General features: G+C 44.0%; 1 protein-coding gene across 2 annotated transcripts in view; it reads right to left on the minus strand.

Annotated features, from left to right (window-relative positions):
- Positions 1-595: 595 nt before the first annotated feature.
- Positions 596-27,748, minus strand: part of pik3cb (phosphatidylinositol-4,5-bisphosphate 3-kinase, catalytic subunit beta) — a 58,637-nt gene continuing 31,484 nt past the window's right edge. Inside the window, exons 1-22 of one of the 2 annotated variants that reach the window (XM_030108333.1) lie at positions 25,386-25,544; positions 21,888-22,116; positions 20,003-20,232; positions 16,862-17,041; positions 16,127-16,294; positions 13,860-13,949; positions 13,377-13,640; positions 12,497-12,593; positions 12,250-12,380; positions 11,823-11,873; positions 10,885-11,073; positions 9,999-10,120; positions 9,612-9,755; positions 9,381-9,480; positions 8,359-8,555; positions 8,140-8,249; positions 7,978-8,056; positions 5,885-6,052; positions 5,673-5,796; positions 5,432-5,577; positions 1,576-1,708; positions 596-1,164 (exon numbers count right to left, since the gene is read on the minus strand). In XM_030108333.1, the coding sequence (XP_029964193.1) occupies positions 1,027-1,164; positions 1,576-1,708; positions 5,432-5,577; positions 5,673-5,796; positions 5,885-6,052; positions 7,978-8,056; positions 8,140-8,249; positions 8,359-8,555; positions 9,381-9,480; positions 9,612-9,755; positions 9,999-10,120; positions 10,885-11,073; positions 11,823-11,873; positions 12,250-12,380; positions 12,497-12,593; positions 13,377-13,640; positions 13,860-13,949; positions 16,127-16,294; positions 16,862-17,041; positions 20,003-20,232; positions 21,888-22,116; positions 25,386-25,544 (3,249 nt within the window). In that variant the 3' untranslated portion in view covers positions 596-1,026. Of the gene's footprint in view, positions 1,165-1,575; positions 1,709-5,431; positions 5,578-5,672; positions 5,797-5,884; positions 6,053-7,977; positions 8,057-8,139; positions 8,250-8,358; positions 8,556-9,380; positions 9,481-9,611; positions 9,756-9,998; positions 10,121-10,884; positions 11,074-11,822; positions 11,874-12,249; positions 12,381-12,496; positions 12,594-13,376; positions 13,641-13,859; positions 13,950-16,126; positions 16,295-16,861; positions 17,042-20,002; positions 20,233-21,887; positions 22,117-25,385; positions 25,582-27,748 lie in introns of those variants that run through there. The other variant, XM_030108332.1, reaches the window with a different exon arrangement.

The following is a 27,748-nucleotide window of genomic DNA, read 5'->3' on the forward strand; positions in this document are numbered from 1 at the left end:
ACTGCACCTTTAAAAAGTGTGGCAGGTCGGGGTAGTGACGCCTCAGAGGTGCGAACACTTCTTGTCCAGTAATTCTTTGATTTGATACCGTTCAAAATTAAACAATGCACTTTGTCAATTCAAAATATAAAGAAACTAAAATAAAGTGTTTAGTTCATTAAAAGTGAAAGTCCTCATAGATTTCACTCTAAAAACATTCCAGTGTTCCAAAGGTCCAACGTGGGATTCAGACGGTGGACCAAAAGTCTCAGAGCGTCTCTTTCTGTCATCATTTCCCTGGCGTGATTTCTTGGTGGATTTGTAAAGTAGTCTGGCACATCAATGTCTCATGATATATTCTTTAGTGGGGAAAAAAAAGGGGGAAAATTACTGAAAAGTCATAAACAATACAATCTTCCTGCAGTTTCGAGGCACAGCTGGAGCGAGTCTTGAAAGTCTTGCAGCGATGGTACACGTTGTTTCCAGACGATCTCAGTCCTGTCCGCACCCATCTGTTATCTACGCCCTACTTAAAGCAGTTCAGAGGCGTAGTCTGAGTTCGAGACCCTCCGCAGGCCAGTCACGCCCAGTGTTGAGTCTGTCCGACGACCTCTCCTGCGAGGTCGAGTCTGCTCCGCGTGGACAGCGCAGCTCTGAGACGCTCTGTGGGGAGACTTCCCGGCTTCCCTTCCTTTGGCTGCGAGCTCCATCAGCGGTTGGTGCCTGTGCAAAACGTGCAATGGTGTCCCCCGTCACAAATCCACAGAACTCAGACGTTAGAGGGGAGCTGTGCCGCAGTGGTGCAAGGCGAGAAGGGGACACGGGATATTCAAGGTGCAAGGTAACTGAACCAACTCAGAGGGTATACTGTGTATGCAGTATGAGGAGACCTAGCAGTCTGCTCATGTTTGGGATGTTCTGCCAGATTCCCTTCTCCAAACAGGGCGTGCTTTCATCCCGTCTCTTCTTGGGACATCTTGCCCCCTAGTCCCCTCACTGTGTGCTCGTGGTCCAGGGCAGCCCAGTCTCTGAGGGCTTCCAGCTGCTCTAGGAGCGGTTGTCTTTGGCCACATTGTGGGCCATCCAGTTGACTTTGGTCGTCCAGCTCTCTCGGAGGGCTTCGTCGAACTTCTGGCGGAACTGCTTCAGCGCCTCTTCGTCTGTTTTACCCAGAGCCAGAGAGTCCTGGAGGGGGAGGATCACAGGAGAGGAGGCAGGTCAGGCGACAGGCCAGTCAATGTTTGACCTACTGCTACATTATTTCATACCTAAGATCAGAATCAGAATCAAAACTGACTGAGGTGGAAACAGAATGTCAGAAATTCCTGACATTTCCTCAGTCATGGGTCTTAAATGTGTTATCTGCTAAATACAGAGATTAAATTTGACTCCAAGAACAGTGCAAACACTGTACCAAAAAAGGTGAGACATGAGGTGCAAACTTTTTAACCATCGCTTGATTACTCTTCCACTAAAGACAGTTCATAAGACGGTGTTCATAAAGCTCTGTTCACATCAGGTACATCGATGCATGAGCATTGAACTACTGGCAGCAAACCAGCGACTCCTGCTTCGTCCAGTGTTCAAACTCCTTACTTTTAGATACTGGATGTCTTTGACTGAGGTGAGCTCGGGCAGTCCAGCGGTGAGCATCAGGGCAAACAGCGTGATGAAGAGGTTTCCGTTCTTCCTCAGAACCAGATAGGCCTCCTCGCAATACTGACGGAAACTACGAAGAAGCACAAACACTGCACGTTATTCCTGCTGCACACGTCATCACATTTGGAAACAATGTTTGGAAAATAATCATAGCGTCGTCTGCAGTGCGAGACAGTTTGAATCATTTAGGCCATATTTTTACTTCTCTACAGCTCAGCGAGAAGCCTTGGGGAGGAGTGTATCTACTAGCGTGGGGTAAAGTAGATCAGGCTGGTTAGGGTTGACTTTCTGTATTTACACTTGATTTGTTTCTTGTGTGTCGGCTGCCCACACACTGTTCATAATGGGTGACAAAGCACTTCCTTTATGCTTCAGATGATGCACCCAGTGACTCAGTGCACCTCGATTTCAAAGCAAAGATATAGGTTGCTGCACATTCTGCATCAGAATTGCTGTCATCTACTCTCCCTGTTTTAGTTTACATCATTCTGATAATAGATGTGTCTTCAATGGATCTGATTCATACAAAGATTTTACTTGTTTTTTTTTTTTAAAAACTCAGGCATCTATCTTTGATCTGGTTCAAGGTGTACTACCTCGAGCCCACGAATACCTCATTTGCTGACATAGCAATGCTCCGATGCTCTACTTCTATTTTGACACTTAAACGATTTAGACCAAAACAATGGGTTTCATTCACTTGCTCAAACACGCCAGGCATGATGTCTATTTGCGGGGAGAGTAAAGAAGTGCTCACACAAGCCGCTTGTTAGGTTTCAACACTGCAAATAAAGACAAGTGGCACAGATGTGTGGAAATTCAGACTGCAGCCTTCAACAGTTAAGTGTCTGCAGTGAAATGTACCACGTAAGTGGACGTGAAGCTGATTTTATCGAACAAAACAAAGCCGTGTTTTTCTCATCAAAACAGAAAGATAAGAAAACATTTAAAAGCTTCTTCTGCTGCCACAACCATCAGTTCATTCATCTTCTGTTCTACTCACCGCTCATCACTGGATTAACAGAAAGAGAATCTCACACACACACACACACACACACACACACACACACACACACACACACACACACACACACACACACACACACACACACACACACACACACACACACACACACACACACACACACACACACACACACACACACACACACACACACACACACACACACACACACACACACACACACACACAGATCCAGGCAACTGAGCGTCGCATATGAGTGTTAAATGCACGCTTTACGACTGACGGAAACCCACACATGCATGCACAGGGTGAACATGCAAACTCCACAAAGAACAACTCGTTAGCCAGGTACAGAGTGTGCTGCACAAGCTGAAGCTGAAGAGGTGCAGGGTGCGGAGCCCTCGGGTCAGGCTGCTTAACACCGAGCGAGAGGACATTTTACAATTAGAAATCAGAAACAAATGTACATTTTCGCTGTGTATTTCAGTCAAATCTGACCACACCATGTGTCATACTTGGAGGTCTGGCCACTTCGGCGGCTGATGTGCTTTTTTGGATTATTTCTGACTGAGGGTAACATAAGTTGCAGAAGGTCTTTGATACTTCGCAGGGTCAGTCCCGAGATGTTTATTCTACTGTGGTACTGCGAAGAATGGAGACATGAAAGTGGGTCACAACAACAACAACAACAACACAGATTATTGCACCATGCGGGCATTTCCATATTCACATAATGAATCAGCCGGTGGTTCCCTGGCAGACTCGCACTCGATGAGATGGTGCAAATCAGATTCGTGCATGCCACTCTCTCACATGCTGTGCTTTGCCAATGTGCACGTATCTTATGTGTTTTTGAGGTTTCACCCACGTGATTGAAAATCTATTTGAAGCCTTTCTTAGAAGGCAGATGATGCATTCATGCAGATTTATCAGCAGTGTTTTGGTAATCTCAAAGATCAATTACCATATTGTATGCGAGTCATTCATCTGTAAAGAAACCACTAAAACTCTATAGTAACAAATTACATAATCATGGTCTCTGTTTTGACACAGATTAATTATTCCCCGACTCCAAACTTTAAATCTTTACACCAGTGCCCCTGAACACTGGTTGAAATGTTGAACTGCTGAAATGTTCGCCCCTGTCTTGGGCTGTACTGCCATCTGCTGGAAACAAGTGGTAATGCATGGATTCATACCGCCTTCTTCTTAATCTTAAATTAAAATGTACCAGTTTTTATTTATGCTGTTTTGCTACTGTGCTTCAAAAATAAATAAATGAATAAATAAATAAATAAAAAAATTTAAAAAAGCACATGAAGAAAACAGTTCATTTGCTCTCAGTCAAAACAGAACATAAGATAAGATAAGCCCGTAGGAAGGTTGAATCAGGCCAGCTTGATGAAACAAGCAAGCCACTGTGAGATGGCTGATTTTATTACATTTAAACCTGAGGATCTATAAAACTGGACAGTATATCACACCATAATGCTGTAAAAGTGAATGACATTAGATTGATATTAAAGCGGACCTATTATGCTATTTTTCACTCACATCATATCGGTCACAGAAGCCCCAAAACACAGTATATAAGTTTGTTTGCCCCAAATTCAGCTTATGTTGGGAGTTTGAGCAGTCTAAAAAGTGGCTCCTCTACTATTCTACTATAACCACATACCCGGGGTCCCCCCAAAAGGCTGGATCCTCTTCCCGGAGGAGGGAATCGTGTGTTTGAGTGTATATTTCCTTAAAAGTGGAGTGCACAATTGAGGGAGGTGACTGAATGTTTCACTTTTGGGGGCTCATACAGAGGCTCTGGGAGGTAATATGACTGTAAAGACACCTTTTTAAAGTGAATTTTGCATAATATGACTCCTTTAAATCAACGCAGAGGGTGAATGCATGAAAACGAGCACACTGAGTCGTGCAGAAACTGTGCAGCATGATGAGCTACAGGCACGAGCAGCTGTTGGAAAGAGGTTTTCGGAGTGCAATTAAAAGGGTAAAACATGAAATCTTCTGTATTTATGGGTTATCATGCAATAACTTTACTGGTATGTCGCCAATGACAACAAACAGGGATCTAATTGGCCACTGAACTGAAATAAATAAAAGCAACCTGAGCATTACAGTCTTTCAGAAGCTGAGTGCCTCGATGCTACAGCACTGACACAGGACACTGAGGGTAAAAATAAACATCTTATACAAGCTTCGCTTTCTGAATTTTCTTTCATTCTAAATGACTTCATGAAATACTCTCATTTTCTAAGACCCTAAACCCATGAGCTGAAGGTAACAATTTAAGATATTTCAGTTGCTAATTAAACTGTCAGAAAGAATGACATTTGCATTGCAGGTTTATGTTTTTCTAAAGATGCTAAAGTGTGATTTATTCATATGTATTCAGGCTTATAACATAAATTCAGCTCCATAAAAGTGAAGATCATCTGGGTTTAAACAGCTGGTCAGGACAAAACAATTTATGCTGCGTCTTCGGCTTCAATAAATACTTTTCAAACACTTTCTTACACTCTATGGTAGTTGCAATGCTCAGTCAATGAAAAACAGACTTGTAATATCCTTCTAATGGGGTTTTTAATGGCAATATAATATGATACAAACAAAATGAAAATCAACTGATTACATTTTAATCAAAGGTGGGACAATAAGAGACACCTCAGGCTGTGACCTTTCACGATTACCGAAGGAAGCTAAAGCAACAAATTAAAAAATATTCCTGAATGAAAAAGACTTAACATGGATGAACTCATAAAACTCCATTTAAAAGAACTAGAGAGCGGAACAGACCTGCCAAACTTCTCGGTGTATCCCGTCTTGCCCTGCTGGATGACGTGAATGAAGTCGTGCGTGAGGATGAACGGCACTCGCTCCCTCTTGATGCCAAACTTGGACTTGAAGTTTCCCAGGATGTGGCCGAAGTCTATGTGGAAGAGCTGAACGACAACAGGGCAGAATAAGTGAGCGCCATCAGTATACGGGAGGGAGAGAGCCAAACGCCGAGTGGACGTCGTCAACACGTCTGTCCGACCTGTCCGGTGCTGCGGACCATGATGTTGTCGCTGTGGCGGTCCCCGATGCCCAGCACGTAGGTGGCTACACAGTAGCCCGCACACGACAGCGTGAACTCCTCGATGGCTCGGTCCAGAGCGTCGCTGTAGAAAGCAAAGCAGAGGAATCTTTCACGGTCCGTACGTCTCTCGGGCCGGAGTCGTGCTCGGGTTCGGCGAGCGAGAGCCGTACCCGGAGTTCCTCTCTTTCAGCCAGTTGAGCAGAGCGTCCTTGTTGAACGCGGCGGCGGCCGCCACGTTGCTGCTGGTCAGCTGGATGTTCGCGATCGTGTCCGCCGACGACACCACCTCGATCAGCCCGGCCCGGTCGCCGGTTGCTAGGCAACCATATGGCACAATTCTGCACAAAAACAAAAAGCAATGAAAGAGAAATTTAACAATCCTGAAGTAAAACGGCATCTTTTGCTTTAATTTCAATGTTATAGAAATAAATGAGAAATAAATTTTGCTACTGTATACTGGAGTCAGTAAATAAACCTCACTGTAACTTCACAGATTGACCTGAATTTCAGATAAATCTTCTTAAATGGATCAGAGCTTATGCCAACTGGCAATAGAAATCTACAAGTTAAAGTGAATGGTAAATGGGTTTCGCTTATATAGTGCTTTTCCACCGCTCCAGCAGTCCTCAAAGCACTTTCCAATGTTAATGCCATTCACCCATTCACACTTCAATGGAGGTGGCTGCCCTGGAAAGCGCTCAGTACATCCATTGGGAATAATTTGATGTTCAGTGTCTTGCTCATGGACAATTTGACATGTGGAGAGACGGAGAGTTGAACACGCAATCTTCCGCTTGAGAGATGACCCCTTAAATCTTATGAAAAACCCAAACAGACCCATAACAAAACACAATTGTGCATGGTTGAGGCAAGCTATTCACATATTTGTATAGATTAGAATGAAGAAAATAAGAAAAAAATAGAGTTTGAACAGAGCATGGTTGTCAATCTGAGTATTTTATAAATTTCTGATTGACAGCAATTTAAAGTTAAAAAGAGAAAATCCCCACAGGCAGCAGTTTTCTGGGAGAAGATGTTTGTTTTCTGCCAGTAGACAACTGTTAGATAACCAAGGTCTGCAAAACTGACTGCTCAACACGAAAACACAGACTGACAAACGCTCAAAGGCCCACAAAGAGATTCACTCCTGTTCACAAAGAAATATAGGACTAGTTTCACACGGCCACAGCTGAATTCATGCGGCCTTATCTATCATGTCATCCTGTCATGTCAACACAGTAAAAAGGAAGTGTTTTTTTTTTAATGTTGGATGCCAAGAATGAAGCAAGTTTAGAAGAAAAATGATGGTACAGCCCAATACCAGCGATGCAGTGCATATATTTTGTCCTCGGACTGGTAAAGATGAGAATAATTCAGCTGAAGGGCTATTTTAGCCCAAACCCCTTCCTCCTTCCACAGCAGAAAGATGCAGATCAGGATGCAGCCAGATAATGACAGTTTCCTCTTCACTGAACTTAAGTTTCTCATTCTTGTCACAAGGTGGCAGCAAGTGTTTTCATCATTTTGGATCCAGATCAAGTGACGGGGTGGCAGCAAGTGTTTTCATCATTTTGGATCCAGATCAAGTGACTGAACCCTCTCTCAGTTCCAGACCTGGTGCCCCTGGGTTTACGTTTCTGACAGCCGTAACCCAACAATCAAAGCATGCTCACTTTCAAGGCTTCATTTGCAGTTTGAGCCTTAATGGAGACCAAATGCTACGAAGGCACCGCTTTCCGTGGGTGGGTGTTGAGTTTAAGTAAATTAAGAAAACCGACAGCCGACAGAAAAGCGAGCGGCAACGAACCACGTTGCAGCCGACATCGTCTCAGCGTTTATTCCCAAAGTCCCCATTACTGAACTCTGACCCCCATGCCCCTGTAATCTGAAGCACTGTCCACAAGCTCAACTGTCAAAACAACCCCCCTCCACCACCCAGCTCCAGATGTGTCGGGGCACAATGACGGAGCAGGGAGGCGGGTTTGTAAAAGTGAGAAAAGTGTGGATTTGATTAGAATGAGAGGCAGAGAGTGTGTCCGTGTGCGTGTGAGAGAGAGGGCATAAGGATGTTTGGAGTGTAAAAGGGTCGGAGGTCAAACTAGCATGGGGTAATTAAGTGTCTCCCCCTCCCACCGCCGCCGCCACCTCCTCTGCTGCACCCCAGCCACAGCTTCCCCTTCCCCACGGGGAGCAGGAACAAACAAGCCCGACAAAGCCGGAGCGTGCACGTGAGTGTGCACGCCGCGGCAGGAAGTTCACTCACCTGAGGTCTAGATTTGCTTCCTTCCACAAAAGATCCATTAACCGTAAAATCTGGAGGGTCAGCATGTCTTGTCTGAGGTCTGAAGAAACAAAAAGAGTGGAGGTGAGAACTTTAAAGGAGCATCTTTTTGTTTTTCCTTTGCCCTCCATCTCTGACTCCTACCGTCGCCATTTTTGAAGATGATTCCCAGGGTGTCTCCGCTCAGCAGCTTGTTGTTGTAAACGATCCAGAGCGGCTTCATCTTTGAGTCCATGTACCGACACCTTTCCACACTGATGAGGGAAAAAAAAAAAAGAGACATGGATTGTTGGTGACACTGTTGAGCCGAATCCATTTGGACTTCAAAACTCCGTCTTTTTACGAGCAGCAGCGTCTCCTTACTTGATACCAGACAGCTGGACGTTGGGGTTTAGAGGGGAGTGCAGGTCTGACAGCGTTTCTGTGTAGCCGCTCTGCCTCAGGCACGTCATCATGGCCTCCTTGGTCAGCATCGCCTCCTTGGTTTTGCTCCGAGCGTTCTTGATGGTCCCCAGTTTGATCAGCTCGTTGACAGATTTTAACTTGCTCAGGGCTTCGACCTGGTCCGGGAACAAACGAGGACATTTTCAGTGGCTGAAGCCAGTCAGGCATGGTTACTGACAACTGAGCTCATTGTGACTAAACCGTCCATGTCAGCACTATGATGGCAAAAAGTGTGTGTGTGTGTGTGTGTGTGTGTGTGTGTTCTTCAAAACAGGAAAGTGGGTGATAAAGGATGAGGAAATAGCACGAAGTGCCTTGAGAAGTGACTGTCAAAATAAACACACCAGAGAGCAAAGGTCAGAGGGCAGGATGGCAGACATTGTTGTAGCAGTGACAGTCCAAAAATACCATAAATTTCACCCTCTGTGTTTAACAATACACCGGTGTTTCACTGCATTAGTCCTAATAAGATAGATACAAGTTTTTCTTCATAATCTGATTAAAATAAAAATGAATTTGTTTGTACTGATGCATTTTGTATTGTGCATTTTTGACTCTGGATTTAGTTTCATTTTGGTTTTGCGGCATCTTATCTCATAGATTTACATTCATCTTATGAACCATTGCAAATCCTTACAGCACCGGACAGTAAATCATTCCCACCACTAATACAAGAACCTACAGTGAGGCTGCTTTCCAGCACTACGCAGCACGATCTGGAGAACAGCGAATGTTCATGTTTTCAAAAGCAGGCTCAAGACCATCCTTTCCACCTTTGTCCCCTTTTTACCGGTTGTAGAATTTTTATCTACTCATTTTTGGTAGGGGGCAGGTGAATAAGTTGGTGTCACTTGGTTTTTACTTAGTTTTTAACTTGTAAAGCACTTTGTTCTGCATTTTATTGATCTACAATCAACACATAAAGATGGAGTGTGACTTGCCTGCTTCTTTAAAACCTCAATATGAGGGATGCTGCCCCGACAATACGCCTCCAAGATGAGGGCAAACTGGACTGAAACAGCTGGCATGTGGATCTCTGACCTGTAGAGGGCACCAGAGAGGAGGCGTCAACAGATGAGGGAAACCCTGGCTTTCTAACAAGTCTTCCAATTCAGAGCATGGTGTTCGCTCGCTTTCGACATGTTTGCACGGACTGGAGTGTCCTAACGCACCGCAGGTGCCAGAAGAGGAAGTGTCCGATCTTGCGGTTCCCCTGAGCACGCTCCAACAGGAAGTGGGTGAGGGCACAGTCGTAGTAGGGCTCGTAACGCAACACTTGCACAAGCTGCAGCAGGTACTGCGATAGCTCCTCGTCACTGATCGAGAGGAGAAGTAACAGTTAAAGTGCACGCTTTATGATTCATTTATGGACTTCTCATGTCATAAAATGACATGGCCCGAGAGTTCTTATCAGCAAGAACACACGCGATGCTGCGTGCTTACTGAGCAGAAGGAAGCAGGAAATCTTTGATAGAGCATTGGACAGAGGATCATGATCTGAATGCCTCGAATGAATTAGGCCACACTGCTCCCCACGTGGGTGGACACATGTCCCTTACCTCATATCACGCAGACAGCGCACAGCATACTCCCTGACATACTGATCAGGGTAGTTGAAGTCCAGGAGCTCCAGAGCGTCTCTTGGACTCAGTTTGGGCCAAATCTGTAGCAGAGCCTGAAGCTGAGGAACAAATAAAACAACAACAAAAAAAAAAATCTCAAATGTTTCATCTGCTACGCATACAAACACATAAATGGATCATTTATAAAAGTTTAATTACATGTGGGAACAGCAGCAGTGAAGATGCAAATGAATCATGTCCTTCTCCAGAAATGAATATTTAATTTACAGGATGATCATGAAGAATGTGTTAGTGAGGATGTTGTTTTCACCTAATGTAAACAGATTGTTTGCAAAATAAAATTAGTAATGCTCACAAACATAAATGCAGTTACAAACCTAAAAAAAAACCCCACATGATTTATGAAAAACTAAATTCTTGTCATACATTAGTACTGCATAGTATAATATTTATAAGGCGAAGTTTTAGACTGCATGGCAGAATGTTGAAACCAGCAAACCTGCAGGAGTATGTGGCATATCAGACCTTACTTGCAGTTTTTACTGGATATGAGCTGAGTGATGCGGTTGCGATTTGTGGATGGATTAAAATGCCTCAGTGGAGGTAGTGCTGGCAGATACAGCTTGAGCTCTATTTTCAGGGTTTTGATGCATTGCAGTAAAATGTAAACCACACTTGGCAGCGAGGGCGAGTCCTCGCATGCCTGTGCGAGATGCATTCAGGATCAATTGAATCAGCGAGACACCAAAATTATGAGAGCGAAACAACAGTCTAGACTCTAACGGAGGTCCTGCTGTGGCTCCAGTCTCTCTGGAGCAGGACAGAAGTGCTCTGTGCTGGTAAAGGTCACTGGGCGGCTCACCTGGGCCATGTCCTCGTGTTTACTCCACTTGACGGAGAGCAGCAGCTTGGGCAGAGACTGCGGGAAGTTTTCCCAGCAGTCGTGGCGTAGTGTCCAGATCAGATCCTTCTCGTTCTCACACAGCTGAGAGAGTGGGTCACGCTCCATGATTTCCTTCAGCTCGATGTAGAACTTTTTCCCACCTCGGGCCTGAAGAGAGAATGAAAGATTGTTTTTTTTTTTTTCTTTTTAGAGAGGGTAAAAATGATGTAGAGGAGTCCAGACGAGCAGCAGAAGTGGCTGCAATGAGCCACAAGAGGGCAGTAGTGCTTCAAAGTATGCTTTCACTTTTCACTTTTCACCAACTGCTGGAGAGCTGGCTAAATCTGTTGCTTGCAGGTCATTTAAAGAGCACAAAATGTGCATGTGAAGAGAGTCCTGATGTGCAAACTGTTCCGTGAGACATTCCACAGGAAAATAAAGCACAAAGATGACAGCTAATCCTCAGCTAGCTGCGATTCATAGTTGGAGAGGCAGTCACCTTGCATCAAAGGGCTGTGCTCAGGCATGCCCTCCACATAACACAGGATTACGTAACGGACTGTAACACACCCAGGAGTGGGTTTTCAGTCGAGGGGCGGTGAGACAGGAAAACATACAAGTAATCTGATTAGAGCCAGTAGTTTGAGAGTTCTGTCACAGGGTTTAAGTATTTTTGCAGTTACACCCTGCTAAAATGATTACAATGTGTTTCCAAGGAAACTAGCGAGGGGTGTCTGCCGCAGAGGTTATATTTATCTATAAAGTGAGCATGAAAAGGGGGAGGGACTGATGAGAAAAGGAGTCCGTTTCAGGCCGACATGTAGCAATTCTGCACAGCGTCGTTTCTGTCCTTGTGTGAATCCTGGAGTTCTGAGTAAACACAATCGCTTAATCCCTCCTATTGTGCATCAACTCACTCCGGACACGCAGTCACTCGCTCCGACGATCTCAGCAGCTTTTTCTAGGATCTGCAAAAAAACAGAAACAACGAAAGCGGGCGTCACATTAGCGGACACGTGCCGATACCTCACTGCCACCGTGCATTAAGTGGGCAGAGCACGTTCTGATCCTCTCATGCCAAACAGCCACCACTTCAGCGTAATCACTAGGTACACCACTCTCAGGAGCACTAAGCCATCGTAACGACAAATTTAGCTGCACTCCCGTCTTGAAAGAAGACGCAGAGCACGACTGACAGCTTTGTTGCTTTTAATGAGCATAAATCCAGAGCAAGTTTGTTCAATTTTTTGACACTTGCATTAAGAATTCAAGCTTGGTGGCACATCCCAAAAAAAAAAGAGATTAGACCAAGTCTCGTGAAGGACGGCCGTCTGTCTGTCTGACCTTGTCAAAAGGAGGGAAGATGATAGGGTGTGACGAGTACTCAGGGAAGTGGATGTGCAATGCTGTGGCGTTTTCAGTGTACGGGTTGGTCTGAATGGTTCCTATGGGGTTCAGCATCTCTTCAAGTTCATCTATGAAAGAGACACAGACACAGATACACACTCAGATGGATCGACTGTGGTGGAAGCAACTGAAGTAGCATTTAACCCGACTTTAATCATTTAAGGCACAGTGTGAAGGAGTTTACCAGGAAAGGACGACCAGCAGTGCAGGGTGATGTCGCCAGTCTTCAGCTGCCCTTTAAAGTCGAACACCATGGTGTTGACCCAAGCTATGGGGTAATGCTGGGAAAACAGAGGGAGATTATTCATTAGTCAGCGGCTGTGGTTTCAGGGTCAGGCTTCGGCATTTCTGATCCAAGATCTGAACCGAAAGGTTTACAGAGAGATCATTCCACATGGTCTGATCTTCAAAACACAACAGTTTGATAAGTAATTAACACACAAATTACAATTATAGCTGACTATTAAACTTTTCCTGACAAGCATAATTGTGATCCAACATCTCACTCTTCCTACATGTTTTGTTTGCCAACTCTGGTTTCTTTCCACAATCCAAAAACAAATTTAATCAAGCTTACTGTTAAGTGACTAAAATAAACTGCACGTGAGTGTGAGAGCGTGTGTGATCATCCTCCTCAGTGTAATGGGATGGCTGGTTCAAAATAGACGACAAAAGCCGAAGGCAGTCAAGAAACAGCACATTTTCCTCCAATGACGCAGCCTTGGTATATTGAGACACACGGCGTGTCGGCAGGAACTTAAATCTGTGTTTTTATTTCCACAACTAGGATTAAACAGATTGAATTGTGTATTTTGAAGCTGTGGAGACAAAACGCAAACACAAGTTGAAGCCTAATGGTTTAAAATGAAGATAAATCAAAAAAATATTTTCGTCATGCGCACAACATTTTTAGGATATATGACTGCACCTCTGAGAAAAACTTGAATGGCACGTGGTCACGGAACGGAGTTTCATCTGATAGAGACTGATGTGTTTGTTTGGGCTTTTAAATGAGAACATCAAGCATGATGCACGTGTCCCACACACTCTCACTCCCGACTTACCACTTTCCCCGCCTTGCGGATGGTCTGGTACTTGTTTATGTGGGAGTTTTTGGTGGATTTCTGCTTTTTGACCTTGTCCATGACGGCGTAAATGGCGAAGCAGAGGCGGGTCATGCGCGGCAGGTCGCAGACGGAGATGTCAAACTCCAGCGTGTTGTCCCTCCACGTGTGCTCGGAGGACGCTCGCTGCCCGCTGCTCTCGCTGCTCACCGCCGGCTTGCAGAGCAGCTCCGTGCCGTGGAACAGGCCCGCCCTCACCTGGACCTGAGCGTCCAAGAAGAATATGACTTTATTCATTATTATTTACAGACATTCTGTAAACGATCTAAAGTGATCCACAAATCAGCCTCCTCCTCCTCTTCCTCCTCCTTGCCCAGGTTGATGAAAACCATTAACCCGGGCGACATTTCCCACCCAGCTGTGATGTACCACCATGATAATAATTGACTGTTTTTCATAGATGTGGGTGAAGCATGGGTTTACCTTGGCAGTCTCCTCGGCGTTCACCTTGCTGCCTTTCACCAGGACTATCTTAAACGGGCTCGACACGTCCCACACACACGTCTGTACTTGCTGCAGAGTAGAAAAGTGAGAGCAGAGCCTTGCCATGAGTGAGTAATATCACCATAATGCACTGTGAAAACATGTGCTCCGACGCAGCGCCTTCCCCGTGCCCGCCAGTTCTCCGCATGCACAAACAACACGGGAGGTCAGGCGGGTCACAGTGATGTCAAGCGGAGTTGGATTTGCAAGGGTCAGCAAGTCGGCGGAGCAAACAGCATCACATGACGCCCACAAACGACGAACGTGACTAACAGGCTCACTTCCTGCTGTTCGCTCTCTGTGGATGTTTGCTCCAACGTGCCTCAATGAATGTCATGTGTAGATAAAAGGCAACATTATAACTACACTGAGGAGCGTTGCTACAAATACACACCCTGCCGTCCAGTCACTCGTTCATCTCAAGGAAATAAATCTCACTTCCAAACAGACAGTCTTTCACTCCATCACTGTCTCACCAGTGTCTGCCGATTCCCTCCACTGCACTGATTAGTCCTCATAATAAAGGCTACTGTCCATATGCATACTTCTTAAAAAAAAAGTTTAAGTTCTTAACAGTGCCGATGATCAATATGACAAAACAGAATCACAGAAAACAACTCCTGAAAACGGGGAATTACAAACCGTATTTATAGCCCCGGTCTCCTCTGGTTATTCACAATCACGTCTTTGAATCTGAGCAGCTGAGGCTCATTCATCTCTGTGTCTAAACTTAGACGCTGGAACGATACTGACGATCTCGGCGGACAAAGGGAAGTCAAAGACGTAACACAAAGCCAAGCTGAGAGTGACTTTGAAAGGTTTCCAAAAGATAGTCTCGTTAGTTTGTGCCACCGACAGGCAGAGACAGCCGAACTACTGAGGGATCGGATTGTTCAAGATCAGTCAAAATTTGAACTGGAATTAACGAAATTCAATTTAATTCAATTCAGCTGTATTTCTAAAGTGCCAATTAAAACATAGTCATTTCTAGACAATACAAAACAAAATAAAATAAAAAAAAGAAGACTGTGAAAGCCTCACTGCATGATTTACAGTTGGTCAAATAGAAAAAAAACTATAAAAGAAAATCAACTGGTTATATTTTATCATATTTAATCTGAAAAAAACCCTAAACATTAGAATGATAATTTTTCTTCTAATTTTTCCAAATCACTCCTGGAATTACACAGTGATCCAGACAATACAAGGAGAGTCATTTGTACATTGCCATTACTTTCAACTTGTGGATGTGAAAACCAAACCAGCTCCACATGCAGGACGACATTTCAGTCGCTCCGACTGCCAACTTTTTCAATCAGTCCGACTGCGGTAACATTTATGAGCTGAGTCAACACCATGTCATCCAACGCGCAAACAAATGACTACATCAGAAGCATTGTGACAGGTACAGCTCTCTATTCAACAGGGCTGGGTAAGCAGGACTGTGATTACTGTGGCGATTTTCCAGTCAAGATGGTGGCATTACGCTGTGCATAAGTGTCTCCAAGCAGGTGAACACTGAATTCTGAATTGGTCGTGCATACAAGTCATGATTCAAGAAATGTGGCAGCTAAGAAACATTGGTGGGTGGGTTTTTTTTTCCTATAAAGTCCCAAAGAAATACAGTTTATGTGACGGACGTAATGAGATACTGACACTTCTAATGACCCACACCTGCAATATTTATCCACCTTCAAAAGCGCATATAATCGTGTCAGGCTTTCAAAACCCTGGGAGACTCACTAACCGACGCCAATTAGATCCAGCCTGACATTTGGCGTGTGGACGAGCACACCGAGCAGCGACGTGCACCTGGAAGCAGCGGAGCGTCATGGAATCGGGGGGGATGCTTTCGAACAACCTGGGAAATGTCAGCGGGGGGACACTGCAAGCTTCATCCGACACACTCTGAGCACTGCCCTATAAAAGTCAGGCGGCGGCTGCCTGGCAAGTGTTTACTCAGTAAACCCTCCAAAGCGGCCTCAGCCGGTGCAGGTGAATCAATTCAACCGCGCTGCTTTGGGCTTTTCTGGTGCAACAACAAAACGCACGCCGGCGGATATTACATAACCGATCTTGTGAACACTTCATGTGCATCAGTTTATTAAATCACGTCACGAATTGAAGCCAATAGCTGCAGACGTTCAAAAAGGCAGAGCCACAGAAACGGAGAAGTGAGATTCATCGGCATGAGTTTCTGGACTCACCGTGGGAACCCGTCTCTTCGGAGGTAGCGGTAGAGGTGGGTTGGAGGACCTGCGGCTCACCACAGCCCCGATGGCCGTCATTTCCTTGTCGAACATGGCCTTGACGGTGTTGGTGTGGACCAGAGTGAGGTGGGGAGGCTCCTTGGCCTGCAGGCACGAGCGGATGTACTGCGAACAAGACACGATAGCAGAAGGTTAGATATGTGTGCATATTTGACTCTTAAAAAACACATTTAATAGAGGGAAAAAGTTAAAAGTAAAAATGTGAAAAAACAATCCCATTGACTGACAATGTGAAAACACAGATTTCTTTTCAAATGGCAACACATTATGATGAGAAACTGAGCATATTTGGAAATGATTTAGAGCGTTTGCACAGAACAGATATGGTCTGTTGAAACAGGTTTTGCACAAACAAGAATAAATTGAACAGGAAATCCTGTTTCCACCTTCACTAAAATATAACTGCTGCGATCAAATGGTCAAAGCTTGTTAATATCAGTTCATAACTAAACTCTTCATTGTGTAACTTGCCAATATTTCCTATTGGCAGCATATAAAGGCTTTTAGCCGACAACGACACAACTTTTTCAGACTGAAAAATGTTCACCATACTGGATTAAGAATTATTAAATCTTTTCTGCATCTGCTCCACCAAGACACAAGAAATCAGAGTGAGGATTCGAGTCGAGTCAGTCATTTCTCCTCTGACAAGGCCCAGGTGCCTCTGCTGACCTTGTACTGAATGAGAGGGTGATCTCCACAGAGGAACTCCAGGCAGTGGCTGACCCTCAGCACATGCTGACCCCCCCACGCCTCTTCCTCGGGCCCATGGGTGGTCACCCACTTCCTTAACGCCTGCTCCATCAGCTCGGCGGGGGTGTAGCACGACGGCACCTTCAGGCTGGCCGAGTCCTGCAAGACCAGAGAGCAGAACGGAGAGAGACGGGCTGTGAGGTCTGATTTCTGGAGCAGCAGCAGCTCGATAATCACTACTTAACGGTCAAATTGAGTGGAATTTTGTCGAATCACGACTAAAACTGTCAAAAAGCAGCTGACAGGTGACCTGCCCGATGACAGCATCGATATGCTTCAGGTTTATACAGATTAAATTATTCTAACTATACAGAACTGGCTTATTTCCAAAGACAGTTTAAATTCTTTCCTTCTAATCTGCGGTGCCAGTAACTGAACCGCACTGTAAGCTACTTTACTCAGAATAATGCCGTACTGCTGAACATGGTTCACATTTAGTTTTAAAACTTAAAAGTATCTTTTGAAGTTTTCTTATTCAGCCACCAGTTGCTTATAGAGCCATTTTGGTAATAATGGATGTGGAGTGGCTAAATTATAATGTTACAGAATAATTAATAAATAGAAAATTCTCACCGTTCCAACTGAAAGAACATCTTAAATTGATTGAACTGAAATATGTAATGGTAACTTCTATGATCTGCTGCGTTAATACATACTCTCTGTTAATGTTCAAGTCATCTACTAAAACAATACACAGCTATCTTAACAGTTTCCTCATAGTCCCCCCCCCCCAGTTTCCTCATTGTTAATATTCACAGTTTAGAAGAGGATGCAATGTGTGGAGGTTTGAAAGGAATGTGGGTTCATGTGTTCGATCACAGCTGAACAAGCAGGCTGTAAAATAAAGCGCATCTAAATCCATTCGGGCATTATTAGAGCCAGTCCGACACGCTCCCTCTGCCACTGTCAGCCTCACTGCTTCATGCTATTTAAAGCACGGCGCTGACCTGATACCTGAGATGGAATTTTTAATTTCCTGCTGGGTTCCATCAAAAAAAAAAGAAAAAAAAAGTCATCCATTAATTATTAACTACGAAAAACGACCACGGCTGCATCTGACGGCGCTTCGCACAAACCTCGAGCTGGGGAGACGGTTCAGGACGCTAATGACATCCTCTGATGAGATCAGAGAAAGGAAGGATCGCGCCGCGTCCAGTTTTCCAACAATAAAGAACGCCGGCACACTTCCTGGCTATAATGTGGCTTATTGTGTCTGACCTCCCAAATATGACTTCCTGCCAATGTCCACCTGAGCGCGATGGCACAGATGGTCCGCCGCTGTGGACACACACACTGTGTGTGTGTGTGTGTGTGTGTGTGTGTGTGTGTGTGTGTGTGTGTGTGTGTGTGTGTGTGTGTGTGATGTTGATCAGAGCTGATATTCAAGAGTCTGGCGGGACCTGACCATCTGTTTTATTATTAGATAATATTATGAACAGAAGCAAAGACGCAGAGAGGCCCAGACAGATGGGAGCACGCAGTCGAGTGAGTTCAGAGCAGGAGAGGCAGAGAGAGTTTCATTTTAATCAGCAGTTTGGTCCCCTGAGCTGCCAGCTGATGTGTGTGTGTGTGTGTGTGTGTCTGGGAAAGTGGCATAATTTCACTGATGGTTTTGACCCACTTAGTGTTCGTGTCATGTGTCTTTTGGTGAGTTGGGCTCAGTCACGTGACCTGCGGCAGCATGCGCCCGCGTCGGAGGAGTCACACGCTTGGCTCTGATACGCAAACAAGGTGGTTTTGTGTTCTGTGGCAGTGCGGGAGGCCACCTTGGCATTTGGAGTCATTTATGAATGAAAAGAATTCATACATGAAACGGAAACTGGATTTGGCTGAAACTTTTCTTCTTCTCCTTTACTGTTTCTGTGTGTTTGACATTGAAACACACACATAATCAGGACAAAAAAGTCCAACTCGGAGACGACAAAGGCAGAACTCTAACAGCATATAGGATCAGGCATAGGATAAGGCAAGACGACGCACAGTGGCAGGAGATTAAAGTGAGGCAGACTTTACCAGGTCATGGTTGAAAAAGAGAACAGGTCCTTTACTAACTTGCCTGGTAGACAAAGGTTGAACAGAATTTTAAAAAATCCCAATTTGGCCAAAAAAAGGAGTTATGGAATTAAGCTGCTTGTAATAACTGAAAGTGTTTTCACATTTTATGCGGTCGCTGAGGTGTGAGTGAATCTGTCTTCTCTAAAATTCACTTTTTCATGCAACTCATGTCACCTGCTTGCTACAAATATTGTTCTTTATAATCACTTTTTCAGCTTTCAAGTGTTGCAGTCATGAAATTTCAAATTAGCTATTTTTTTTTTTATGAATTTGCAAGATGATTTACTTCTCACATTTGCCATGTGTGGCAAATCCTGTGTGGAAATTGCATGTTATTTGTCCACTTCTTTTATTTATTTATTTATTTTTTAGGACAAAAGTTTGTTATCCACGTGCGTGCGTGTGTGTGTGTGTGTGAGTGTGTGTGTGTGTGTGTGAGTGTGTGTGTAGCCCATGTGATGAACTGATAACTTTTCAACAACGTGGCAGGTTAATTTTTCTTCATGCCACACAGAGCTCTACTTTATTGATCCAAAGCACACGGTCTGAAGTGCGTATCCAAACCAAGATTCAAGTTTCCACTATTTTCCGCTATCAGCAGATAATCTGCGTGCAAACCATGGCATTTAGTTCAAAGAGGCTGCTCTCGGCTCCCTCATAAATCAAAGACATGTTTTGATGTAGTGTGGAAAAATAAAACCCTTTAAAAGCAAGATGTGCTCGCTCCTTTTCTTTGGGGAGAATTTGCCAAGCTGTAAAAAAAGGACTTTCAGGAGAGGAAAGAATCCGCTGACTGAGTTAAACAAGGAGAATGAATCCTGTAGAACAATCATGTGTACAAACGTGTGGAAATCAAAGAAAAGTGTGTGATATCCTGAGCCGTCAGATCCCGACTGATCCTGTCGTCTCTGAAGGGAAAACTTCCTGTGCAACGTGTGAAGGTGCTAACAGGTGCATAAATGTATGAAAACGATTCTGTTCCCCGTCTGGATCTGCAGCACTGACCTGGGACTGGTCAAAGTGAATGATGACTTTGAGGTCAGCCGCCCGGTCGTTGACCCCGTCCGTGACGGCGGTGGCGGCGGGCGGTTCGAGCTGCGGGGAGAAGCAGGCCTGCAGCCACTCCGTGCACGTCATCATCTGAACTCGCTGCATCCTCTCCTCGCTCAGGCGGAACATCTTGATGCGAAAGTCCTTCACCTCCTGGTCGTTGATGGCATCGAGTTCATGCAGACCTGAGGAGCACAAATGAATGAGATTTAATTTTAATTTTTTTTTTAAAATCAGTATGTTCGTACATTTTTGGATTAAGACGAATATCTAAAACATATAATCAGCCTTTCAATTCACCTGTAAAACATTCATGGAAAATGCTCAACCCTCTGTGAGACGCTTGATGCCCTACAGTAATGAATGTGCAACCAGGATGACAAATAACATCCCGATATTCACATTGATACCAAATACCGGAGCTATGATCTGCTGTCTGGCTGATCACGACAAACTCTCTGTCCCCGGTTGAACCTTTGTCACGCTGTTTTGTTGTTCAGCAGTCTCATGTAGTTTTCCAAAATGAGAATAGACAAGACAATTGATAAATCATTAACCGGAATTCAAAATTGAATCGGAATCGTAAAAATGGATCAGTCTACTCTGATCTGATATACTTAAATCACTTGTCAGTGTGGTGAATATCATGCATTTAGGAATGCATGATATTCACCAATGATAATTGGGGCTGAATGTTTATTTGAATCATGAATTAATCAACTATGTGTCTTTTAATAAGCTACAAAAAAAAAGGAAAGGCTCAAAACCTTTCTGAGGCTAATTGCTCACTCTAAATTTCTGAAAATGTGAGTGTGTGAGACTGTTTCTGTGAAGGACTGGTGACCTGTACATGGTGCATCTTGCCTTTTCCCACAGAGAGCTGGGAGCGAAAGCAGTATAGAAGACCGTAGACCGAGTGGAGAAAATTAGGTTCTAAGGGCCTCAAAACAGAATATTCATGTCCAACCGAATGTTGAACAATCCTATCAGCTTTCGAATAATTAGATTTTTAAAATCAGATTAACTTATGAAGAATTTTTGAAAATAACCAATATTCAAACTGATCTAAAGATGTTAAATTTGTTATAATTTACTTTTCATTATGCAGAAAATATTTCATTGTGCAGAAAGTATATATGAAAACAACCTCCTGAATTTCTTGAACTGTGAGCCCACAAAAGCCTGAAAACTGCTTCAATCGAGGAAAACCTGATAACATGAAACCTGCAAATGTGGCTTCAGATATGGATCAATAGTAAATTATCTGGCAAAATGATTATTACTGTCCAAGTGGAGTATGTGAGAACTTAAAAGGATTCAACCTAGAGAGCCCTGTGTGTCAGATAAGTATGTCTCTTCACTCCTCATACATAAATAAACACTCCGAGGATCTGGCTTTCTTCCCAAGTTTAATCACTTCAGACGACTGAATTGTTATGTAGCATTTATTGATCCCCTCTTCTCCTCTAATCTTCAGCAGAGATAACGCAGAGTGACATGTGATGGGGGACTCATCCAGTCAATCATCACACTCCTTTATCAGCCGCCTGGGCCCCTGATACCAGCCGGCGGCGTGCCAGCTCAGCTCTAACGGTCAGGGCACCCTGGAGGAGGGGCTCCAGACCCGCTGTGTGCAGAAGGAAGATTTACTGTCCTACTTACTGACTCTTAAGTGCTTTCCTGCACTGGGAATGTCAAAACAGGGGCAGTGAATCAATCCAGGGGAGACTAATGCACGTGAAACCTCAACTGATGCTCTCTTGAGCGTTCAAATGTGTTACTCTTGAAAATGAGACCCACCTGGATAAATAAAAGCGTCCTCGGTTGTGGTCTACCTTACCCTTGCCGATGAGCACGCCGATTTTGGAGTCCAGCAGGCGCTCGGCCCGGCCGCAGTTGCGCGTGACCAGCTTGAGCACGGGCAGAAAAGGGCGGACGTCGCACAGGCGGCGGGTCTCGTCCTCCAGCTCCTCGTGCACGGCCGCCTGGTTGACGCACTCGAACATGTGGCTCTCCATCTCGCCAAGGGCGGGAAACAGGGGGAAGCTCTGAGCCTGCTTCCATAAGAGCTGGAACGGAGGGACGGGAGGAAATTACTTCCAACAAAATTTTTTTTTTACATCACTAAAAATTACAGCGACTGTTTTAATTAATAGTTTTATTAGCCTAGTATAAATACAATTTTAATTGAATAAACAGGAGCATGTTTTAGGCAGAGTGGAGATGTTTACAGAAGAAGTCTCAGATTAAATTATGCCAGATCATTCAATAAAGAATCATAAAGACATTAAATTAATTGTTGATAATCTTTACGAGATCATGGCGCAGTTAGCAATAAAGTAAAATGCTGCAATACCGTTTTTAACCACTAAGCGGTGTCAATACAGTAGGAAATGTAGATGCATGACAAGGGCAACACACAAATTCAAAGATGCTGATGTATTGGGAAGTAGGGGGTGAATTAGCAATAAAATAACACACCGTAACACCATTCCTCCTGCGTCAGTCAGGAGGCTTCAAGCGACATGACTTTACCGGATGTGATAAAATGGGAGTAGTTAACTTTGAACACATCAGTAGATGTCCCAACAGCACAACACATGCATCTTTGAGGTTACATAACGACCCCTAAACGCCGCTATATTGCAAACTCCCAGCCTTTTTTGGAGCGTTTCACACAAAAAGTTCTGTATATGAAACACTTGAAGAGTTAAAACCAGCATGTGGCTTCAATGTGACGTCAAGTATTATCAGAAAGTATGTTTTTATGATCAGGAAGACACATGACTCATGGCAACATGACAAAGCTCTGGAGTGAGGCAATCAGGATGTGAACAGTGTGTCTGTGGCATGATTCATGCCCCTGTGTCCCCGACAGTGTGATCACAGGATCGAGAGTGGAGTCGTGCTTGGACGCACAGAGCTCAACACTCGTGGGACGAGACAAATCAGCCCTCCGAACTTATACTTTCTGTACCGGGAAGCCTTGTGATGTGACATTTCTCCTAAATCCCATGAAGAATGCAAAAGAGATTTAATTATTGGGCTGCACAATGTTCCACAGATGAATTACTTTAGTTAATTTCAAGTCATACTGTTGTCATTTGTCACAATTTTTACGAAAATCTGAAAAAAAAGACAAATAAACATATTTTAGGAGCTGTTTTTTGTTCATTTTTTTGAAGATATGTTCCTCAGACCATTTCAAAACAGCCTGTTTTCTAGGAAATCAGATGTAATCTCCACCATGACACAATCATTCAGAAGTGTGTTTGATGGCTGATAAAGGGTCTGTATGAAGCACCCTGGAAGTTTCCAAAAGGTCAAAGGAACCCTTTCCCCTTTGGCTAAGCTATGGTCTCTTCGAATATATCTTTTTCTCCACTTCTGAGAAGAGCACAGAAGGAGATGTATACACAGCACGTAACTAAAAGCTGCTGTAAGCAAATATCTGTGAATGTCACAGTGAAATCCGTCTGTATCTCTGGTCATGATACAGAGCAGATACAAGCCACCAGTGTGTGTTTTTCTCCTTCCTCTCTGAACATGGCAGACATTATGTACTAATGAACAGATCAACTTGTTTTCTATTCAGATGAATGTCCTCGGGCTTTAACCGTGTCTGGAAAACCATAATGTAATGTATGTCTCCATGCAGGATGTGGACGGAGTGAAAGATATCTGAACAGTTACTAAGAAGTATGTGGAAAATGTAATCATGTCATGAATGAGTGACACAGACTGACGTCTCCTGCTTCGCATAACGACAGAGCCCCAAAAAGCAGCTGACGTCTATTTCCAGAATCAATTATTTAGTTATTACACATTAATTTGAATGTCATACAGTAGTAAAACAAAATTTTAGCTTTTTTTCAAATTGCCTTGCTTTCATTTCAACCAGCCTTGTGCAACATTAACAGCTGATCACAGTTCCTCGCTTAATCTTAAAAAAGCATTAGTTACTTCACTAAGTTAGTTTAATTAGGAAAGAAAATTACAAGTAATGCTAGAGTTTCTTTTCCAACCAACTTTTTACGTTGCTGCAGAGACACATTCAGTCAAGCTGTGAGCGCTGTGTGGGTCAATTTTGGGTCAAAGTTACATAACTTAGGAGGAAGATGCTCTATTATCTGGATGTGAGTGGTTTGATCATAAGAAGACATATAATAAAAACGGCTGCCTATGTTACAGTGCGGGGCAGACTGAAAGTTGCTGTGAGAAAACCTGACTTACTTGAAGAATAATGAGTTTCTCTTCCTGCAGCGACAAACATTTTTAATAGTAAAAGCTAAGGAAAAAAAGCACTAAACAGTGGGTATAAACGGTGGCCATTAAAAACACACCAAGTTTAAAGGAATACTCCGAAGATTTTTGACCCATGCCCTATCCCTATCATTGACAAAGTTAGACAAGCTCATTAATACCTTTTTTGTGTCTCTTGGTCCAGTGGCTGGTTCCCAGCTGTTAGCATCGTAGTTAGCTTAGCTCAACTGCTGGAAGTCAATAGGGAACAGCGGCTGAGTCTATGGCTTCTACTGCTGTGCTCCGGTATATCCTTCCACAGAGCACTGTGCAAGCGCAGGTCTGTGTGTATCAAAACGTTATTTTAACGGATTGAAAAGAAAACACGTCTTCTAAAATGTTTTATAACCATTCGGATTTACTTCACGTGCTAAAACGCCGCCCCCTGGACCACTGGAAGGAGTATTTTGTCCACTTTCGTCAGTCCAGCTCTGTTCCCTATTGACTTCCAGCAATTGAGCTAAGCTAACTACGACACTAACAGCTGGGAGCCAGCCACTTGACTCAAGAGACACAAAAAAGGTATTTATGAGCTTGTCTATTATAGTAGTATTCCTTTAAGGTGTCAGTGAAATAACCAAGAAAGAACATGTTTTTTCATCTGGATACAGAGAAATTGACATTAAAAAGGAGCAAATAAAGAACTTACATTTAAAATTTGCTGCAGATTGTTTTTTTTTTTGCATTTGTTTTTTGTCAATGTTACAATCAATCAATAATTGCAGTCATTAAAAAACAAAAAAACAAACATGCTCAGGTCATTTCCTTCACTTCTCAGAGCCTCACTGTGGCCTCTGACCTGACAGCAACAGATCCTCACAAGAAAACCAGGAGCCAGCTGCAACAGTTACTTCAGTCAAAAGAATTGGATGTCTGTACGACTGACCAGGTGCGCCACAGTGTGAGTGTGTGTGTGCGTGTGTGTGTTCCTCCTCATTACAATAACAAGCACAAAGGGCAGGTAAGGACAAACCTACAAGGAATTCACAGAAAGTCCGCTCAAAGCTGATTATGCTCGATTTCAAACGAGGCTCACCAGTTTGATGTGCTGGATCGTGGCCTCGCGTGGAACGTCCAGCTGGATGTAGATGCCGGTGGGCAGCAGAAAGTCCACGGTGATCTGGTCCGGAGCGTGTCCGGCCAGGGGCGAGTGGGCCGCCCATATGTCCAGGAGGTCTGTCATGGCGGGAGGCATGGCAAAGATCACCTGATACCACCTCAACCATAAGGACCTGCGAGGAGACAAAGACAGAAGTCACATCATGTACACCGAAACTCATGGTAGCAGGAAACGGGAATCGTCAGGGAAAGCTTTGGCATTGAGATGTCCGTTATGACAGTGAGTCGTTATGAATAGGGGGATGAGTTTAACAGTTTTATGAAAGTACTTTTTTATAAACAGCTGCCAGTGTTGTCTTGCAACTAGGAAGATTGTTCATGTCTACAGACCTTGTTTGAACAGCAGCAAAAATAACAGCTTTTCAGGCTGTGCAAACAACCCACGATATATGATGCTGTGAAACAATGACTGAGTGTCATTTCATTCTTACATATTTACATATTGAGACAGACCTACACAGAAATACAGGAATCGTAGATAAATTAAGAGATGAATTAACAAGTAAGCCACGATCAGAGGAAACCTGTGCAGAGCCAACAGGGAAATGGCATTCAGGGATCTTGTGAGTGTCAAGTTTGAAACAACCTCAAGTAAACTTCGGAAATCAAAAGCTTTCTCTGCCGTTTCTGCCATAAGCACCACCGCTGTGCTGCTGTCTTGTGCTGGTATATTCATTAACCAGGCGTTGACAGGCACGAATGACTGGGAGTCACTGCGCCCCGTGCAGGGGGGCAGCACCGTGCCGGGTATGGTGGGAGGCTGCTGGCTTTAATTTGGACGAGCGCCAGTGCTCAGAGGAATGCCCACTAAGCAAACAGAACAAAAGTTCAGCTTGCCTTCCCTTCATCTGACAGTCTGGTCCCTTCAGAGCAGAACGCAAACACACAGTGAAAACACTACAAACGGGTAAAAGTGCACCAAAAAAAAAAACAATCGTAGTGAGCAGGATCTCTGCTTTCACAACACAAACCGCTATGGAAACGATCAGGACTGATCCGGGAGGAGGTAATGTTATCGTCATTCCTCTGGAGGGCTTCAAGAACAGTCGCGGCGAGTGCGCAAAACCGACGTCTCGATATTCAGAATGAGCCGGGGTAATCTAGCTCAAGTGCACTTGAAGGACGGCCAGCACGCACTCGCATGTGGAGGGATGAACACACACACACACATGCTGCATGTTAACTGTGTGGAGTTCCTTGGAGATGCAGTAAAGTGGGTTCCCAGCCCACAGCCTGGTTTCCATTCGGGCCCTGCGATTTAACCACAGCTGCTCCGTCACACCACTTCCACCTGCATTTTTCTCATTAGCTTGTCCTCGAGTGGCACCGGCACATTAACTCTTCCGCTTGGCCACAGGTCCATCTCCATGTCTGCTCAATCCGCCCATTAAAAAAAAAAAAAAAGAAAAAAAGAAAAAGAAAGTCCACAGCACTGATTGCCTCTAATGGCCCCCCCCACTAAAGTTAAGTGCCTGAGCGACCAGCAGATGAGCCGCTGCTTCGCCGCGTGCCTGAGCACAGTGCAATATCCACCGTGCATTTAGAGCCGCAATCTCTGCCCCTTATCATTATGGGCCATGGAGATGGAAACTATCTTCTTTAAGTGGAAGATTGCTGTTTGAACAATAGTAGAAGGGACTCTGCATGTCGTGCGCAGTCAGGCAACACAGAATACAACATGGATTTCAATATGGGACGTATCTTGCAATTATAGATGCACATTTTTGCGCAAATCTGACCGTGAGGTCAAGAGCAGCCTTCAACGAATTCACACTCAAATGTCTTCAAAACTTTTTATGACACGTTCATTTCTGAGTGACCTCAAACTGAAGACTTCTCTTCTCAGGGAATCAACTTCCTCCATGGAAACACGACAGTAATAATTTAAAACTATTTACACATCTTACAGAAGACAGGTCAGAACCGGGAGGATAAACTTTCAGTCATTTCAGGCTTCATGTGGTAGAACTCTTAACTTGGTGTCCCTGAAATTGTGCTGTATTAAAATAAGGACCCATTCAACAAGATTCAGCATTAAAATATTAAATATGGACAAGTACAGTGCATCATTTCATTTATTGAGATTACATTCAGTTCCAAATATTACTTGATTAAATAGTTTCCCATTTCACCTATTTAACCCACTTACCATGGAATATTTTAAAAACATTTAACGAAGACATAAACTGAGTAGTTTCAGTACCAAAAAATGAATTAACATTACAAGAACTTGCTAAATCCTTTCTAAAATGCATCCGCCCCTGCATGTCATATTTTGTT

The sequence above is a fragment of the Salarias fasciatus genome, chromosome 14, assembly GCF_902148845.1.
Source record: "Salarias fasciatus chromosome 14, fSalaFa1.1, whole genome shotgun sequence".
Classification (NCBI taxonomy): domain Eukaryota; kingdom Metazoa; phylum Chordata; class Actinopteri; order Blenniiformes; family Blenniidae; genus Salarias; species Salarias fasciatus.